This window comes from Schistocerca piceifrons, chromosome 11, assembly GCF_021461385.2.
Source record: "Schistocerca piceifrons isolate TAMUIC-IGC-003096 chromosome 11, iqSchPice1.1, whole genome shotgun sequence".
In the NCBI taxonomy this organism is placed as follows: Eukaryota; Metazoa; Arthropoda; class Insecta; order Orthoptera; family Acrididae; genus Schistocerca; species Schistocerca piceifrons.
Window position 1 is genome coordinate 24009251 of NC_060148.1, and position 19823 is coordinate 24029073.

The 19823-nt window shown below is 41.6% G+C and overlaps 2 protein-coding genes across 5 annotated transcripts in view; both read right to left on the reverse strand.

Annotated features, from left to right (window-relative positions):
- Positions 1–9695: 9695 nt before the first annotated feature.
- On the reverse strand, positions 9696–10103 carry LOC124720246 (ankyrin repeat domain-containing protein 2-like). Its single transcript, XM_047245565.1, has one exon. The coding sequence runs from the start codon at positions 10101–10103 to the stop codon at positions 9696–9698; it is 408 nt and encodes a 135-aa protein (XP_047101521.1).
- LOC124720432 (speckle-type POZ protein-like) overlaps positions 10012–19823 on the reverse strand; it is a 46679-nt gene continuing 36867 nt past the window's right edge. For all 4 annotated transcript variants that reach the window (XM_047245782.1, XM_047245781.1, XM_047245783.1 and 1 more), the window contains 2 exons: positions 18717–19272; positions 10012–10176 (listed from right to left, as the gene is read on the reverse strand). In XM_047245782.1, the coding sequence (XP_047101738.1) occupies positions 10149–10176; positions 18717–19261 (573 nt within the window). In that variant the 5' untranslated portion in view covers positions 19262–19272 and the 3' untranslated portion in view covers positions 10012–10148. The remainder of the gene's footprint in view (positions 10177–18716; positions 19273–19823) is intronic.

Here is a 19823-nt window from a genome sequence, read left to right on the forward strand (position 1 = left end):
AAACCAGTCTCAGCACTGAAGACCACAACAACAACAACAACAACAACAACAATTCAGGCTAATTTACTGAATATATAAATACTTCCTCTCGTTCTAGACACCCTTTGTACTTTGGTAATAAATGTTACTGTAACAGCCTCATCAGGACTGATCTATGTGGACATCCTCAAAAAAATCAGGTCTATTTATTGTCATTAGATCTAACGTCTTTTGTGAATGGGATTCTGAACCATCACTTCACAGTTGTTTACAGAAAAGGCATCTAGCAGTGTTTCACAGGATGTCTCGTCATGCTCGCCATTAACAAAAGTGTAATTATCTCAGCTGATTGCTGGATGGCTAATGTCTCCTCGGATGACTACAGAGTGATTGTGAAAGTCATTTAGTAGCAAACTGAGGATATTCCTTAACGTTTTGTTACAGCATGAAGTGACTACCTGTGTTATACCCACACTTGTTATTAAGTCTTGGCTAAAGAGTCTCCCATGCATCTTTATTTTCTGTATTGATGGTTTTATGCTTCTTGTCTACGTCAACATTTACACCACATCCATCTCTCATTAGCCTATCTTTTCGATATACACTTGAATTTTTTCCACAAATCTCACTGCTCTGCGGTTCGGTAGTAACCAGTTATCTGGACCCAATATTAGACGTGTTTTACCGCTTTTTAAAGGCGCATCGAACTCGGCCACTTTGTTAAGAATTCTTCAGCAATTAACCTACGTGTGTTTGAAAAGAGGGACAATACAGGTACACAACCCAAACACAAGGAAAGGTGCCTGTACCGTAGGGGAAACCACACAGTAGTCAAGATACCTTAATATTAATGTCCAACAGCCTCCACACCCTAAGACATCACAGCGGACTTATCCTCAATCGTCGTAAGTATAGAATGGCCTGAAATTGAAACAGTAGGTATAGTCAGCTAGTCAGGCACCATATGTAGTGTTGCCACAATTACATCCTTTTCTCTCATACCATGCATCGTTGCCAGATTTCCTCCTTCCCTGTCCCCCCTCCTCCTCCTCCTCCTCCTCATCCTATAACATAGGCAAATTCCTCCATGTATTAAATGGCGACAAATTCAAAAAAGGGAGCTAAGCTAAAAGATGGCGAGAAATTTAAAAGTAGTGACGTTCAGCTAGTAGGTTTGCCCATCCCTCCTCCTATGATGTCACTGTGGAACCAGAACTCTTGTCCTAAGTATAAATGGGCAGGAAACTGTAGATGAGGCATTGTCAACCGCCATTCAATGTCGTTCATCTCTGATACTGGCACCATCCAAATCGTTGCAACATTTCCAAAGTTCTCCCCAATATTCATGCCAGTCTTAGCGTGTGTTGGATGCTATACACAGCCAGGACAAAAGGTGTTTCTTCCTCCTGTAGCTCGAACCCTGCCTGTAAGACAATATATATTTTGCCCCTGCTGGTCTGAGCCTGTTGGGTACTTCCAGGATATGTAGATAAGTTTTTCATGCAATGGGTTGTAACCAAGGTCAACTTGTCCGCACTCCAACTTCCAGTTCAGATCCAACTCAGTTCAGATTCGACTCAGCTCAGTTCAGATCAGATTCAACTCAGCTCAGTTCAGATTCATCTCAGCTCAGTTCAGATTCATCTCAGCTCAGTTCAGATTCATCTCAGCTCAGTTCAGATCAGATTCATCTCAGCTCAGTTCAGATCAGATTCATCTCAGCTCAGTTCAGATCAGATTCATCTCAGCTCAGTTCAGATCAGATTCATCTCAGCTCAGTTCAGATTCATAACAGTTCACTTCAGATTCATCTCAGCTGAGTTCAGATTCATCTCATTTCAGTTCAGATTCATCTCAGTTCAGTCCAGATTCATCTCAGTTCAGTCCAGATTCATCTCAGTTCAGTCCAGATTCATCTCAGTTCACTCCAGATTCGTCTCAGTTCAGTCCAGATTCGTCTCAGTTCAGTCCAGATTCGTCTCAGTTCAGTCCAGATTCGTCTCAGTTCAGTCCAGATTCTTCTCAGTTCAATTCACATTCATCTCAGCTCAGTTCAGATTAATCTCAGCTCAGTTCAGATTCATCTCAGTTCAGTTCAAATTCACCTCAGTTCAGTTAAAATTCATCTCAGTTCAGTTCAGATTCATCTCACCTCACCTCAGATTCATCTCACCTCACTTCAGATTCATCTCACCTCACCTCAGATTCATCTCACCTCACTTCAGATTCATCTCAGTTCAGTTCAGATTCACCTCAGTTCAGTTCAGATTCATCTCAGTTCAGTTCAGATTCATCTCAGTTCAGTTCAGATTCATCTCAGTTCAGTTCAGATTCATCTCAGTTCAGTTCAGATTCATCTGAGTTCAGTTCATATTCATCTGAGTTCAGTTCATATTCATCTGAGTTCAGTTCATATTCATCTCAGTTCAGTTCAGATTCATCTCAGATCAGTTCAGATTAATCTCAGATCAGTTCAGATTCATCTCAGCTCAGTTGAGATTCATCTCAGATCAGTTCAGATTCATCTCAGCTCAGTTGAGATTCATGTCACCTCAGTTAAGATTCATCTCACCTCAGTTCAGATTCATCTCACCTCACTTCAGATTCATCTCACCTCACTTCAGATTCATCTCAGTTCAGTTCAGATTCACCTCAGTTCAGTTCAGATTCACCTCAGTTCAGTTTAGATTCATCTCAGTTCAGTGTAAATCGGTATAATTTCAGATGGAACATGCAGCTTTTCTTTCCCTAAATTTAAAAGACTTCTAACCCAGCTGACCAAAGTTGAAACAATTGAGCCTTTGACATTATAAATGAAGCAATTTAACCCACTGCAATAACCTTATGTTCAGAGCGCTAGAGCTCATTCCTCCAAAGTTTTAAATGGTGAGATGATTCAAATTTCACTTGTTCTAAAATTATAATGATGAGAAATTCATTTACCCTAAGTTTAATATGACTGGGAGGCCTCTGGTTGTCGGAACTAGATCACTTATCCCACACTTAAAAACTACATAGCTCACTTGTGCAGCTAGTACAGTCGGCTCACACGAGACACTGTGGGTCAGATGGGAATACGAGAGTTGGGCACTCACACCTTTATTTAGACAATGAGAAGGGCCTCCAGGTCGCAGTCTCGGGATGCATCAGAAGCCACGCTGTGCCTGTGTACCCACCGAGTCGTGCTGCTCCACTGTAGGAACCTCCCTGACTGTCAGAGGCAGCACATGCTGCATCCCCACCAGTGTGAGGCACCACTCAGGCCAGCTGCCTCTGTGCAACAGAGCTGCTGCTGCCACACAGAACCTCCAGCATGCTCTGCATGGCTTCTCATAGTCTACTGGCCAACAGGCAGGAAGGAGTCCTGTGCTAACAGGAGTATCTCTGCAGTCTGCAATGTAGGTAAACACCTGTTTGGGGACAGGCTGAGTATAGTGCCACAGTAGACTACACAACTCAGAATTTCAGATCCAGACAGTTTCTCACCTCTTTTTCCTCTGGAATGCATCGCTTTCAGACACATTTCTTCTGATGTCTCAACCGAGTCTCAGTTTTACGAGTAGTGTGCAACCAGAATTGACGATTATGGCTGCACACTACAGAGCTGCAGCCAAAGAGAGAATCTTCAGCGCTCAAGTGGGTCGCGTGTCAAGTCGCATAACAATATGTCATCTAGGTGCCCACATTAGTACACCTATTGTGATGAAGTGGCACCACACACTAACTCTAGGTGCATGCCATGCTCTTAATCCAATTACTTGTCCTTCTGACAGAAACCGTATTAACCTCAAAGAGATTGATTTCAAGTTAGTTTTACATTTTATTTCATACATTAAACTGTCCACCAGCGTTCCATATGAATATTCCAGAAGAATTTGAATATGTAAATACACTTTAGCAACGACTTTCAAGCAGCTATAAACCATGATTTTCGATTGTGAGGCTAGCTCGCCTTCACTCATTCTTCCCATGCACCATTCTTGAATAGATCAAAAGAGAGTGTGGGGGCAGTAGCCACCCTAAGTCAGCATATGCTGACTCTCCCATATGCTGACTCTCCCATCACTACCTTTTCTTCAGTACTACACAATGCCATAGTGCTACTGCACTGCACCTGCTTGTACTACAGGAGTTTCTGCCTGTCGATCTATTGTAGACACCCCTTTACAAGATAGGCTGTGCCATCACCTCCTAAGTATTTCTCTTTCCCTGAAAAGTCCCTAAACCCGATGCTAGCCTCAATGTTTGTCAGTGTGAGAAAACTTCATCGTTCCAATGGCCTGACAGTGAAATTCATCATACTTTGCTCTCATTTCCCAGTACGTAGATGAAAAGAACACATTGAAGGCCTCTATGAGGGGTAGGAGTTGTTGACTGATTAGGTGATAGAAGAAGAAGCAGGAGGTGATATAGATGAGAGGGGTGATAAAATATTAGAATCAGAATTTAAAAGAGCTTTGGAAGATAATCTCTAAAATCACTGGGGGAAGTGGCAACAAATCGATTGTTCACACTGGTGTGTAGAATGTATGATACTCACGATATACTGTCTGACATTCAGAAACCGGTATCCACACCATTTCGAATTTCGCAAGAGTCAATAACTCCGAGAATTCACCTTAACAGCTCATGTGTCCAAGTTCTCAACACGAATAGTATACAGAAGAATGGAAAAGAAAATTCAGGATCTGTTAGATGGTTTATTTTTAGGAAGGATAAAGGCACAAGGGAGGCAGTTCTGGTGTTGCAGTTGATAAGGGAAGTGATACCGAGAAAAATCGAGATATTTTCATACGATCTATTGGCCTGTAACAGGTATTCGACAATATAAAATGGTGCAACATACTCTCAATTCTGCCAAAGATATGGACAAGCTACATAGAATAACAGGTAATATACAATATGTACAAGAACCAAGATGAAGGCTAAGTCTTGAAGACCTAGAATGACGAAGTAAACAAATTAAAAAGGATGTAAGACAGGGGTCTAGTATTTCATCGTTACCGTTCAATTCATAAATTGAAGAAGTAGTGAGGAAATAAAAGAAAGGTTAAAGAGTGGGACTAGAATTCTAAGTGTAAGGATAGTGATAAGATTTGCTAATGGCAGCGCTATCCTCAGTGAAACTGAAGAAGAATGACAGGATCTGCTGAATGGAATAAACTGTCTACTGGACTACAAGATATGAATTGAGACTAAATCGAAGAAACGCGAATACAATGAGAAGTAGCGCAGATGACAATAGCAAGAATTTGTTATAACAAAGTATATGAAGTTTAGGAATCTACCATCTATGCAGCAAAATAACCAATGATGGACATAGCAAGGAGGACATAATAAACAGACCGGCACTGAGAAAAAAAGACATTCCTGGACAAAAGAAGTCTGCTAGTATCAAACATAGATCTTAGTTTGAGGAAGATTTATGAGAACGTACATTTCGATCACGCCATTATATGGTAGTGAGGCATGGACCGTTGGAAAACTAGGACAGGATCAAAGTATTTGAGAGGTGGTGCTACAGAAGAATGTTGAAAATCAGGTGGACTGATAAGGAATGAGGTGGTCATCCCCAGAAAATACAAGCAAAGTAATGTATGAAAAACACTGACAACATGGAGAGGATGATAAGACATCTGTCAAGATATCTGGCAGTAATTTTCATGATACTGGGGGGAGCTGCAGAGAGTTAAAGCTGTAGAGAAAGGCAGACCTGACTAATCCAGTAGGTTGCGGTTTCTACCTAGTAGGTCATAGGTTTGATATGGGTACCACTCAGTAAGGGTGTGCAGTTTGAGTGAAGCAAATCAACATTTGTGACTTTTACTATGTGGAAATTTTTCCGACAGCTTGTTTCAGTTATCTAGTAAACGAAGAGTTCATGTGTAGGACACGCTTACAGCAAACAGTCAACATAATCCAATTAAGGGACACAAATATTTCAGTCAGTTATTTTACAGTATTTGATGGAGTGACACTGCTCGCCACAGACCAGAATGCAGATTTGTGGAATGTAGAGGTGAGCGTGTTCAAATAGAGAAAAATTAAACCACCCAACCTAGCCAGATGTTAGCTCTGGCATGCCTTACATGCCCATAGCGTTCTTGTTGCACATGACATGCCTCCATCATGGGGATAAAACCATTGTTCATGTAGACTGCCAATAAAACTGTAGTAAGAGATGACTAAACCACCTAGCGCTTCCATCATTCATTTGACGTTCATTTCCTACCCCGTCCATTATTTTGGTTCATATTAGTTCCTCAAAGTGAATTCTATTGGGCGAGTGTCACAACTGCCCACCCTAACGGACCCCATACAAGCTGAGCTCTCACTAGCAGGGTCCAAGAATCTATCACTGGATAGACTGTTGTAGCTCCTTCGTCACTTAGCACGGTTTTATGAGCAGTCTAAGTGAACAATGCTTTTACCCACATGATGGAGAAATTGCAGGTGTTCAATCGAAAATTCATTCAATCGAAAATTCATTTTAAGACCACATTTAATAAGGAGTCACCATATTACACCCTGGGATGGTTGTAACAAAGCTTTGGTTTCTTAATGAGTCATGAGTTTTGACACTTTACACGTTCACTTTACGCTCTAGAATTCAGAGTTAAGCTAATCTGATAACATTTCCATTGGTTATACAATTGGTCAGTTTACAACTTCAATGTTGGTATATCGTACATCGTCTCTAGCCTTATGCAGTGTAATTATCACTGTACATTAGACCTATAATGGTTGTTGTGTTGTCTAATAAAAGAACCTCTATACAGCTAATGTGACCCTGAGGCATTTTCATCCCTTCTCAGAACAAAATTTTAATCGATTTTTAAGATTTTGGAGAATTTCTGTAAATTTCTTTACACTAACAATGTACGAGCATAGCTAAAGCTGTTGTTGCTCCGACTACAAAATATTACGACTCTTCAATATTTGACTGAATGTCCAATGACTGACTACATGAAGGACATCAGTGGCATGGCTGTATCTAGGCGCTGAATTAATGAAAGGCACATTAATGCTGTTGGTACTTGAGTCGATATGGAATACCTGCTCTTTTATGTAAGTGCAGAAGTTTTATTTCATCTAAAGATTTGTTTTAGTCACTGAAACTGTGCAATTACCAGCAATAAAGGAATTAACGAATTGTATAAAGTAAGATTATTCTATTTGTTGGAACCCCCTCCCCCCCCCCCCCTCACACACACACTTATTACAGTCATTTAATTGATTTCTGAGCCAAAGTTTATGTAATTTGTTACTTGTACTTTCATGACTTGCATTACTGTCTCCCCAGTATCATTCTGTCTGGTAAATGTCAAGTTCCATGAGTGGCATTGTGAAGTCTGTCTTAATATGTTGTGCTCGAAGTTGACTGTCACTCTTCTGCCTCAAATACGAGTAATTTGATGGATGTAATTTTATCATGCAGAATATGCACAATGAAACTATAAACATAGAATTTTCTTTTGTTTTCTATGAGCCATTATTGATTCCTTACTATATCACTGGGCACTGTATCAGTAGTTTGAATGTAATCAAAGTGGATCTTAAAAATTAAGGGATCTAAAATGAACTCCCTGTAAATTCTATAGTTAAATTTCCTACATTCTGGCATGTTTACAGACACTTCAAAGAAACTTTCGCATCAATTCAGTTCCGAGAGTTCCGGAACCTGTACAGAAAACTTGAATAGAGAACAACATAAACATCATTTCCACCATTTTTATTCCTCATGAAAACCACACATTGCATGTTGTACCACCATACAGGAAGACATTCAGAGGTGGTGGTCCAGAATGCTCTACACACTGGTACCTCTAATACACAGTAGCACTTCCTCTTATATTGATGCATGCCTGTATTCATCATGTCATACCATCCACAAGTTCATCGAGGCACTGTTGGTCCAGATTGTCCGACTTCTCAACAGCGATTCAGCCCACATCCCTCAGAGTCGTTGGTGGGTCACGTCGTCCATAAACAGCACTTTTCAATCTATCCCAGGCACGTTCAATAGGTTTCATGTCTGGAGAACATGCTGGCCACTCCAGTGAAGCGATGTCGTTATCCTGAAGGAAGTCATTCACAAATGGTTCAAATGGCTCTAAGCACCATGGGACTTAACATCTGAGGTCATAATTCCCCTGGAACTACTTAAACCTAACTAACCTAAGGACATCACGCACATCCATGCCCGAGGCAGAATCTCAACCTGTGACCGTAGTTGTCGCGCGGCTCCAGACCGTAGCACCTAGAACCGCTCGGCCACTCCGGCCAGCAGTAACAATGCAGACGCGATCGAACCTCAGTATTGACCGTCAAGGCGTGGTTGAACTACAGACCACACGAGCCATGTACCTCCTTCCTGGTGGAATAGCGAACTGATCAGCTGTCAGACCCCCTCTGTCTAATAGGTGCTGCTCATGCGTGATTGTTTTGCATCTTTGAGTAGGTTTAGTGACATCTCTGAACCGTCAAAGGGACTGTGTCTGTGATACAATATCCACAATCAACGTCTATCTTCAGGAGTTCTGGAAACTGGGGTGATGCAAAACATTTTTTGATGTGTGTATTATACTGTCATGATATCAGAACTTGTAAAGTAAGCTGTAGCTGCCGTCTGGTAGTCGTCTGAAAGTCCCCCTTGACAAACGAGACTGCCAACCATATTGTTTCCTCATTTCTGCAAACTGGCAAGTTCTATCTATCTGCATAGCTATTCCATAAAATGTAACAAGTACAATTTCCTTCCTTCTTTTGGATTGGGGTGGCATATGTATCTATTGTGAAGTGCTCCTTTTCGTGACCTATTTGTCTACAGAAGTAAGTCACATTCTGGTATCGGCTGTAGAATTCCTGCAATCTGTAGTTACAAAGACTGCCAACTGGGGCAGTGAGGGTGCTGTCAGCAATGGCACCTGTCTGTCCAGAGTTGCTACAAGCGCTCATCTGACGATACCTGGATAGGGGAATGCACAGAACTTTGAAAGAAGGGAAATGTGTAAAGTAGTGAGATTTGCCAAGGCATCCCATACGTGGGGGTATTCAACACTGTCTGTCAGATCGTAGCATGTCTCATGTTAGCAGCATTACAACCAGATGAAGATCATGAGATCTGAGATTGTGCTTTGCTTCTCTGTAGTTAAATAAGAACTGCTTTTACAATTACAGATGACCAGCACATAAGGTAATGCGATTTATGCTACCAGTATGACACACTAATAAAATATATGAACTATTCCATTATTGCGGCAGATGCAGAAATAGATACCGTCTTATATCAGAGAAACATATTCTTATCTTTTAATCTGGAAAGTTGGCTGTGTCCTTTTCTTTTATAAGAATTTAACTGATTTTTATTCTATTGACGATGATGCTTCAGCTGCATTATGACATAGGACCATGAACAATTATCATTATAACAGTTGTATGATTGTGCTGTATAGAATTGCTTGTCTAATCATTTGTGTGTCAAGTCTGTGTGGCAGGCACCTTGCATGAATGGCTGCTTAACCCCAATTGCCTCGCACACCCCAGAATACGAAGTTTAAGATAAAGAGACCACTGTATTTGAGTCCTACTTAAAGGTGAGTACGAATGATGGACTGTAGTATTCACTTTTGCATTCTTTATTTAGAACAATATCACAGACAGATGCAGAGAGTCATTTCAGCATTATTGCAGAGATGTTTGTTGAACTGAATGCTTCACGATAGCATCTCCACGAGCTGCTGCTTGCCGTTCTGCCTGGCGATGAGCCAGGGTTCGTGCCCGTGTGCGTCCCTGGCCTCAGTGTCAGCCCCTGCATCGAGCAGCACGGCCGCCACCTTTGTGTGGCCGCATCTTGCTGCACAGTGCAGCGGCGTCCACCCATACTTATCCCTGGCATCGGGGTCAGCAGAGGACTCCAGCAATCGCCGTGTCACAGCCACGTGACCGCGGTATGCAGCCCAGTGCAGTGGCGTGTTCTGCCTGCTGTCCCCGACATCCACCTCTGCTCCACCTTCCATCAGACACGTTACTGCTTCCAGGTGTCCCCTCTCAGCTGCCCAGTGCAGAGCAGTCCACATGTCCTCGTCCCTCACCCCCACTTTCGCCCCTCTCGCGAGAAGCATCCTGAGCTGCTCCACCGCCCCCTCCTTAGCTGCCTGGATCAGTCCTCAGCTACTCTCCTTTCCAGGAAGGCTCCTGCACAAAACATAAAAATTCTCCTGAAAACACACACTTAATAAAGAAAACATACAACCAAAAATGTATACATATGTCCAACAACGACCCTACTATATTCCCCTTCAATGATACGAAACTCGTATATTAAGGTATAGTGGTTCTGTCTTCAACCACCATCCATTAAAAGTTTCTTTATGTAACCTGTCGAATTCCGACACGCTGATTCCTGTAACTCACTTTCTTTCAACTCAGGGTACTGTTTCTTAGCAGTCATTATATCCACTAAAATAGATGCTTCAGGCAGCTAATACTAGTTCTCTGTGAAACAGTCAAAGATTATACACAAAACAATTTACATTTGCATGTTAAAGACTTTCCTGACATTAAAGCAAAATCCTTCAAACCTCTTATTGGTAAATTTGGTGACCTTACCAGCAAATCTTGCCAGCTTCTGTTTCACATAAAAGAAATTCATTGAAACATTTTATATGTAACAATGGCATGTAGTCTACTACTTCTCCATTGTGTGTGTGTGTGTGTGTGTGTGTGTGTGTGTGTGTGTGTGTGTGTGTGTGTGTGTGTGTACAACTGAAGCCTGTAACAGTGTACAGTCTTCTACATGAACATATTTGAAAAAAAAAAAAAAAACAGGGAAACACAGACACACAGACAAAGTGTCACTTGTATCTGACAAGTTCTACAGTCATCCTAGAAAAGAATACATATTGCATAATGTGTGTGGCATGTGCTGGTAACTAAAATGTGGCAACTTCTGGACAAACAAAGCAAATAAATGATATGTACTTTTCATATTCTGCCAAGACATTTATTACAACTTATCAACATAATATTCATCTTCCATATGTCCAGATCCATTCTGTTAAAATATCAGATGCGCACTAAAATGGTAATACGACTGTTCCAAATTAAAATAAATCCATGAAATGGAATGAAAAATTAATGAACTCTTACATACATCATGTACTCTAGATGAATAAGTTTTTTGAAAATTTATGTAACATTCCATAACCTGTCCTATTGAATAATGAGGTAGACAATACGAATCATGAACAAGTTTACAATATTTAACAGCTTGCAAATCGTGTTGACCCCCATAGTGCTTTACTAGGTCCACCAATGGTTGTGGTTGTGGTGGTGGTGGTGGCGGTGCTTGTGCTCCACTGCCTACCTCTGTGGTGTCCACTGGTTTACAGAGACCAACAGTGACATTTACTACATAGTAGCAATGTTGCTACTTCATTTTAGAACACATAGTGCACAGAGATACCAAAATCAAGTTAAAGCATCGTGGGACTGTGTATGAATAGACCCTGTTGTTTCGAATCCGAGGCTATGGTAAAGAGCAACTAAGTCGCTTCATCTATGTCTACATGTACACCATAAAATGACATGTCATGAGTAAGGGCAAAACGACTCATTTTTGCCTGATCAACTGACGTAATAAAACCATTTAAAATATTTACAAATACATTGCAATAGCATTACTAATACCACAAAAGAGCTTGGATCCCAATTCCTATCAAATTTTTGCAGTTTGTTAAAATGTTTGTCCGAAAGACTACATGCCCATCATGGGATAAATAAGCCATGGAAAGGGCCATCAATATAGTAAACAAGAATTAAATTGGCTGATTGAGAGCAGCCAGACAATTTGGTGTATCACAGGTGACTTTCAGAAGTCATGCCACAAACGAAAGGTCAGAGGTTTCAGTCTACATTTGACGAAGGGTTTATGCAGGATATAGTGTCCCAAAGAAACTAGCTTACTAAGCCGCAGAACAAAATAGTATCTCTCAAAAATTTAATAAGGAGAGGAAAATTGCTGGCGGGAATGACTGAAAGGATTTATGACACACAATCCTTATTTATCTTTAAGGGAGCTGGAAGCTGCTACTTTGGCTCATGCAATGGTATTTAATAGAGTTCAGGTTAACAGATTTTACATGGTATATGAATGTCCTCAATAAAGAAGGAATTTCACCAGTATGAATTTATCTGTACTTTCATGTGTGGACATGAGTCAAAAAATTTTTGCAATGACTGGAGAAACAAGTGGGGGCACTTACAATTGTTGAAAGGAGGTTGAACATTACAACATTAGTGTGCATGAATTCTGATGCTAACTTTATACCTCCAGCTTTACTCTACCCCAGAAAAAACCGAAAGAGCAATTAACTGAGGCAGTACCTATAAGAACTCTAGAAATAGGGCCAGAAAGTGGATGAATGGCTGGAGAAATTTTTCTAGTTTCATTCAGGTAAGCAAAGAGAATAAAGTGTTTACCACTGATGACGATTGCTGGAATCTCAAACATGTTCAAGTGCTGAAATGTGCCAATGAAAATGGAGCGTCTCTATTTTGCCTACTATCCCACTGTAATTGCCAACTTCAGCCAATACACGTTTGCATTTTTGGGCCCATGAAGACCCATTATAAAGAAAGTTTCAAACCTCCTAGAAACACACCCAACGTCACCCAGTGCCAAATGCGTTAGCTCTTTGCCACTGCATAAGGTATAGAAGCACGTGTGGTTAATACTAAGAGTGGATTTCCTAAGGTTGCTTGACTCACTCCAGGTCACACTGTTGCTGCCCTCTCGTTCGCCTGCATCACTTAGCTAGCTGAAATGTCCACATGCAAAGAGGGAGGCTAAGTCAAGGGAAAGTGAAAGTACCACTGAAGCAGGGCTGGGCTTCAGTTCCTAGTCAGCAGAATCCACCCTCTTTTGTGCAAGGCTACCTATGCAGAGCCTGTGGGTGCCTGGGCACCATTCTACCTCGCCGCCGTCATTGAGTACCTAGCAGCTGAGTGCTTGAACTGGATGGAATCGTAGCCTGCAACAATAAGACATACGTAACCCTGCACCACTTGGACCTGCAATCTGCAACAATAAGATGCGCAACAAGCTGCCCTCTCACATCACCACAGAGGCTTTTGTCCAGACCAACATCCAAGCCATCCTGTTGCCAAAGGAGAGTGAGAAGAAGGCATAAACGGCGGCCGCCTCTCTGGCTCATGGGACACACAGTGCTTCATGCTACCTGTATGCAATGGGCTCAGCCGGCAGCTTGGGCGAAAACAATCTTTGCCTGTACATGGTGACCAAAATTCACATCCACCTAGGCGCAAAAACGAATATCCCAATTTTCCTACATGTTCACATGTTTTACAGAATATTTCACCATCTGAAGAGGAATACTTCCACAAACAGCTTTCACACTTGTAAAAGATAGCTCTAGATGACTCAAGGCACCATTTGATGAAGTATTTACAGTTTGTGCTGCAGTACAATGCTCATTAAAGAAACGTAAAATAACTCTGGTTTCTTCTGGCTTTCTGAGCAGCTGTACCAACAACAAGCTTCTAGAAGAGAAAGTGCACCAGTGAAAATTAACTGAGGATTGACAGATATTTCGACAAGCTTGCAAAAGAATATAGTTAAGCAGGGTGGAAGCCTATAACTCAGATCTCAGTGCAGATGAAGATGACTGTGTTTGTATGTACTGCACTATCTTCTCCCATTCAAGACCAGGGGAATCGTGCATTAAATATACTAGATGTAAGGTATGGGCTTACAGTATGCTGATATCCCAGCTACAGTTATGAATTTTGTGAGAAATCTCTTCAGACCTTAGAAACATATGCATGGATATGTATTAAACCCTCAAGAGGTTTTGGCTTAGGGTGTTTACTTTTTCTGAAAATTGTGCACTATCATTTTGTCCCTATTGTAAGTATAAAATGACACATGGGCATAGTTTTTTGTCTTAATTTTTTCTTAATATTGTAGTTTCATGTTTAATGATTTCTAATCATTTTTGTGTATGTCCTGGATTTTGAAGTGTTTACATAATAAAAAATAATTAAATTTATTGAATAAAAACAAAACATTAAAATAGTATGTCATTTCTGGAACTCTTCCCTACAGCATTACAGGTCGCTAAGAAACCAATGAAAAAGGAAGTTCTGTAAAGACAAAGCAAAATGGTTGCTGGAAAAGTGTGAGCATTCAAGATCAAGAGTTAGAAAGGAATTCCGTTGTTAAAAGCAGAGAAGAGCAAGGATGGAAACATAGTGAAGACCTCTATGAATGAAAGGAACTATCAGATGACATGGCAAGAAAAAATGGTCATCAAATAACAAAACATAGGGGACTCAGTATTAGAACTTAAGAAAAGCTTTGGAATACTTGCACACAAACAAGACAATCTGGTTGGATAATATTACTTTGGAATTTCTATAACGTTTGGTGAAAGTGACACCCATATGACTGTTCAAGTTGGTTGCACAACCTATGACAAGGGACATACAAGCACACCTTCAGAAAAAAAATGTCATGCAGATACTATAGAAGCAGGCAAAGGCCAATAAGTGAAGACTTCCACACAATCAGCTTGACAACTAATGCATCCAAATTTATGACGAGAACATCATACAGTAGAATGGTAAGGAAAATTTAAGAGCTATTATAGTCTGATAAGTTTGGATTTAGGAAAGATAAAGGCCTCAGAGAGGCACTTGCACTTGGTAATGGAAGCAATATTTACCAAAAATAAAGGAATGTTCATTGGATTAGTCTATCTTTAGGAAGCTTTGGCATTGTAAAATGGTGCAACTCGTAGAAAATCTTGAAAAATAGTTTAATAAATAGGGGAAATGCAGGTAATATATAGTTATATACAATAATCGACAGGGAAAAATAGGAATGGAAGAAAGAGGAACTAATTCAAAATATGCTAGAAATGGTTCACTCTAATCGTTTAAAACGAAAATCGAGGTATCTCTGCTGCAACTGAAGAGATTCAGGAATAGAATTAAAATTCAGAATGAAAGGATTTCATGATAGGATTGGCTGATGGTATTGTTATCATTAGCAAAAGAGAGAAAGAATTACCAGAGCGGTTGAATGGAATGAACAGTCTAATGAATACAGCATTAGGATTTACAATCAAAAGAAAGATGAATGTATTGGGTAGTAGTATAAACAACATTGATAACAAAGTTATGAAAATTAAGGACCACACTAGCAACAAACATAGACATGAGGGACAATGAAAGTTGCTCCAGCAGGGTAATACGACATTCCCTAGAAAACAAGACTAGAAATACCAAACACAGGCCTTAATCTGTAGAAGAAGTATCTGAGAATGTACATCTGGAGCTGAGTAGTGAATGAAAATGAATCGTGGGCTGTGAGAAAAGCAAGAAAAGAGAATACCACATTCAGAATGGGAGGCTATAGAAGGATGTGAACTGATAAGAAAGGAACTGTGGAAGTTCTCCAAAAAAACAGGTGAGGGTACTCATATGTGGGAAACTGTGACAAGAAGAAGGGACAGGGTAATAGTATGTGAAGACATCAGGGAATAACAGCCATGGTACTACAGGGAGCAGTATTGCTACTCTCATGTGAAGAAACTCAGTTCCTCCCCCCACCCCCACATCTCACATAAACGTAGGTGGTGCTATCAGCACTAAATTTCTTGGAACAGCCAGAAAAGTAATCTATAATGGGTAGAGTTTCTGCTCTATATGTGTGTCAATGCTGGGACATGCTGTTATGCAAAACTGCAGCGGTGCGACCAAGGTGCTCTATATCTTGAGGAGCTGAGGCAGAAGAGGCCTTTTCCACTTTCTTCTGATTTTACTCTTTAGGATCATGTTTATTGTTACCAGTAGATATTTAATTCAGAATTCTAGGAAACTTTCTCCTCTCTCGTTCTTTCCAATAATCTTATATTGTCTATTAACTATGTCTTTTTACCTTCCCCTATTACAGCAAACCAATGATTATTAGATTTCTCTCTTTTTACATACAGAGATACCTATTCACTATTGTTGTATACTCTCTTCCTGTCACTTGATTTTCTGGGAGTGACAATGGCTTCCAAAACTGAATTATTGTTGCTATTGTTTTGCTAATTATGACACAAATAAATCACTGAACTCTTCAAAATTACTCCTGGGTTGCTATTCAGCGTTGACCTTTCCCTCAACTTCCTCATCCTGTTGATATTATCACATTCCTCTAACAGGCCATCCTTCTTTCCATTTCAATTCACTGGTCACGTTAAATCTAGATCCAGGCATCATATTTTCTTTTTCATATTTCCCAGCCTTCCTATAACTCCCCCCTTTCCCCCTCACCACTCCAATTGAGGATCTTTGGGACTACCTCGAGTGTGCTGTTCATGCCATGGATTCTAAACTGAGAAGACTAGTGCAGCTGGCCTGTCTGTACCTTCCAGAAACTCATTGACTCTCTTCCCACATACGTTGTGCTGCCAAAGGAGCTTATTCAGGCCTTTGACAGGTTGTCACATTAATGCGATTAGATAGTATATTCATGGGTGATGTGTTTCGAAAACAGCTTCTTTAAAGAAAATGTAGAGCAATTTTAATATATTTCGTGTTTCAAACATGAATTTTCATGTCATGCTAACCAAAAAAGAGAGAATCAGGCTGAATAATTAACAATAGGGGCTTGAAGTTAATTATCAATGATCTAGGAAGTGCAGCCAATTTAACCAAAAGAGAAAATTTCTAGTAAGTAAATATCACAAAGTATTGCATAAATATTTAAGTGTAGCCAAAAATTTTATTAGCTATCAGAAATTCAGGGGAATATATAAGTAAGTGGTGTGGAACAAATGGAAGTTAAATATCAGTGACTCTTCAATGTTCTGGTTATCGGAGAAGGTACAGAAGCAGCAATGGGTAGGGTGGAGAAGGCCGTCAGCAGCACCCTAACTGAAGGAAATCCTGTGGTATTTACTGGACAGTTTTGTGAAGATACAGAAAACTTGAAAGACAGGCAAACAAATATGACGCCTTTTCATCAAGGATGCAAGCAAAGCATGTTGACCACTACACCCCTTCTGTGGGAGCCAGTGTTACATGTGCTGTGCATGATGGCTGAACAAAGAGAAACAATATGGGGAGACTCCACACTGTATGGGAGCAGCCAGAGCTGCCGTTAGGCCTGGGTTCTTATCCTTTGAGCTGGTCACAGGTTGCATGCATAATGATCAACCTCACGTGGGTGCACAGACGCTCACTTCACCTTTTCTGCGAATCTTCTATACAAGCCATTAATGAGGAACTGTTTCATCTGCTGAGCCTTAAATGTAGTTAAAAAGTTTTCCTATACCGTCTAAAGACAATAAAAGATTGCGCTGAGAAAATTATTTTCAGATTGTAAACACCGAGTTGGGAATAGCAATTGCTCTGACCATCTACTTTACACGAACTGATTTCCTCAGGTCTATATTAGCTGCATCATCAATCGAAAACTGTTAATATATTGTTGCTCAACATGATCTTTGCTGCAGTACGATACTTTGTACCAGGTGTTGGTTATGAGTGACACACTTAGTCCTCATCTTTTCTTGTGTTTACGCAGCGTGACACTATTGCTAGGTATTTTACTGCAAGTAGCAGTTGAAGAAGACACACTAAACCGCTTTAAACTCTACTTTACGCAAACAGGATTTTAGTGACCTGCACAGTGCACAGAATGAGGCCTGAGGCACAGCTCGTCTTGGCCCCAAACTAGACACATCACTGCTTCGGCTTATGTGCTGAGCAACGCATCTTTGTGCCCACAGCAGAATGACTGATGCTGTATACAAAGGGTTTGTACCTTTGTTGAGATACCTGATGCAGAAAGCTATAGGGCAACGTTTTGTACACATGCAATTTAACAGTGACAACAAATAAGGAGGGACTGTGTAAAGGTCAAAATGTTTGAAGCTATGAAAACTTGGGCTGTTTCATGACATCTGCAGCATGAGTGGCTGGCATTGTCAAAGCTTCACCCTCCATTGCCGGTGATGAATTGGAGCCGAGCTCACAGCCACAGACCATATGTACCTGTTGCACCAATGTCTGAGGGCTTTTCCCCGGTCATTTCCGGTGCAGTTGTACTCTTGCTACCTGCGACGGTCGTTCGCTGCATTACAGGAATCCAGGATCCGTTTACCTTAAGGCTTTCCGCTTTCTTGTTGGAGCCATTCACGTGTTTTTCTATTTCTACAGCTTCTCTGAATAAGCGGCTGATTTCTCAAGCTGGCCCAACCTGCACTGTCTCTTATGTTCTTTCATCCTGGTAATGATTGATCATCCAGTCATCCCGTCTGCGGCAGCGAGGTGGGCTCCAGTTCACCACTGGCAGTGAAGGGTGAAGCTTTGACAATGTCAGCCACTCGTGCTGGCGAAACGTCAGTAAAATCATCAGACGAACATCGGCCAAATGACCCGAGATAGAAGCCAGTAGGCAGTTTGTCAACAAGTGGCGACGAAAGCCTTAACAATTCTCTTTGAATCTGCCGGGCAACAAAAGTATTCTGAGGTACCAGCAAATGGCTGTTGCAGGCATCAATGAAGCTGTATTTTACAGGACAGAGACATCTATACAAACTCAGTGGCAACCATTATAGCCTTGAACACACACAAACACACACACACACACAGATATGGGGACAGAGTTTCACACTTAACAATAGGAAATGCGGGTGATCATCTTGCGTCGCACTTACCTGGTTTCTGTTAGTGGCCCACCGAGCAACTGACTCACTTTGACCACCTCATCAGGGTGGTTGAGGACCGCATCGGCCCAACCCGCTGTGGCAAACACCAGCGAGTTGGCTTTTATGAAGGCGACAGCGACCTCAGCGAGGCTGGGACAGGAGTGCCTCACTGCCAGCACCGCCGTGCGCGCCGCGTTCTCTGCTGACAGCTGACTGGCCAGCTGCTCCTCACACTGGACCTTCAGCCCCCACACGCCGTACCTGTCGGCAGCTGCCAGGAGTTGTGGGGCCATGCGGGGCATCTCGGGAGCACGGAGGGAGTTCATGTAGGCCAGCAGCTGGTGCAGCACCGGGCCCTCCACGTCGGGGACTGTGACCACACTGCTGCTGGCCTCCGGCGTGTCCTGGCAGAGCATGGCGGCGAACACGGGGCTCCTGCCTGCCAGGACGGCCCTGTCCGCCACCAGCCGCGTGTCCCCGGCCACCAGAGTCACCGTGGTCCCTTCCCCAGCATCCGTAGCAGCAGCCTCTTGCACCTCTTTGGCGGCTGCCATTGTGAATGTTTCTGAAAAAAGGCATCACTGAACAGCCATTTGCCCTTACACAGCACCGTAAATTCATGTATTAGGCATAGGTGATCTGTGCTCAGCAGCAGCGGGTAAATATCGCCCATTACATGTCAATCACAGCTGCATGACATCCTTCCCTAGCCACAGGTGATAGCCACGTGTCTTCAACAATACAATATCAAACACCTATATTTCCCACAAGAAGTCGACAGAAAGGGGTGAAGACACTATTTCTGTAATTTCTAGTCGCAGTACAGTGTTACAAAACAATGAACGTTTTAAATATGGAGATCAGGAGCAATACAAACAAGGCCTGGCGAATCTATAGCTCATAATCACTCCCGGTATTTAGGAAACTGCTAGTAATTACCTTTCCCGTCCCACTCCCAAGTAGAGCGACAGTGAAACAAGTACTAAAATGTAGACTTTCACGGGCGGAAATATCATGTACATTATAATTATCCGGGTTGTTATGCCATGGTCGGTTGATGAATTCTGTGTCAATTCCCAACGTTTCGTCTCCGACTGCGGGAGACATCTTCAAGGG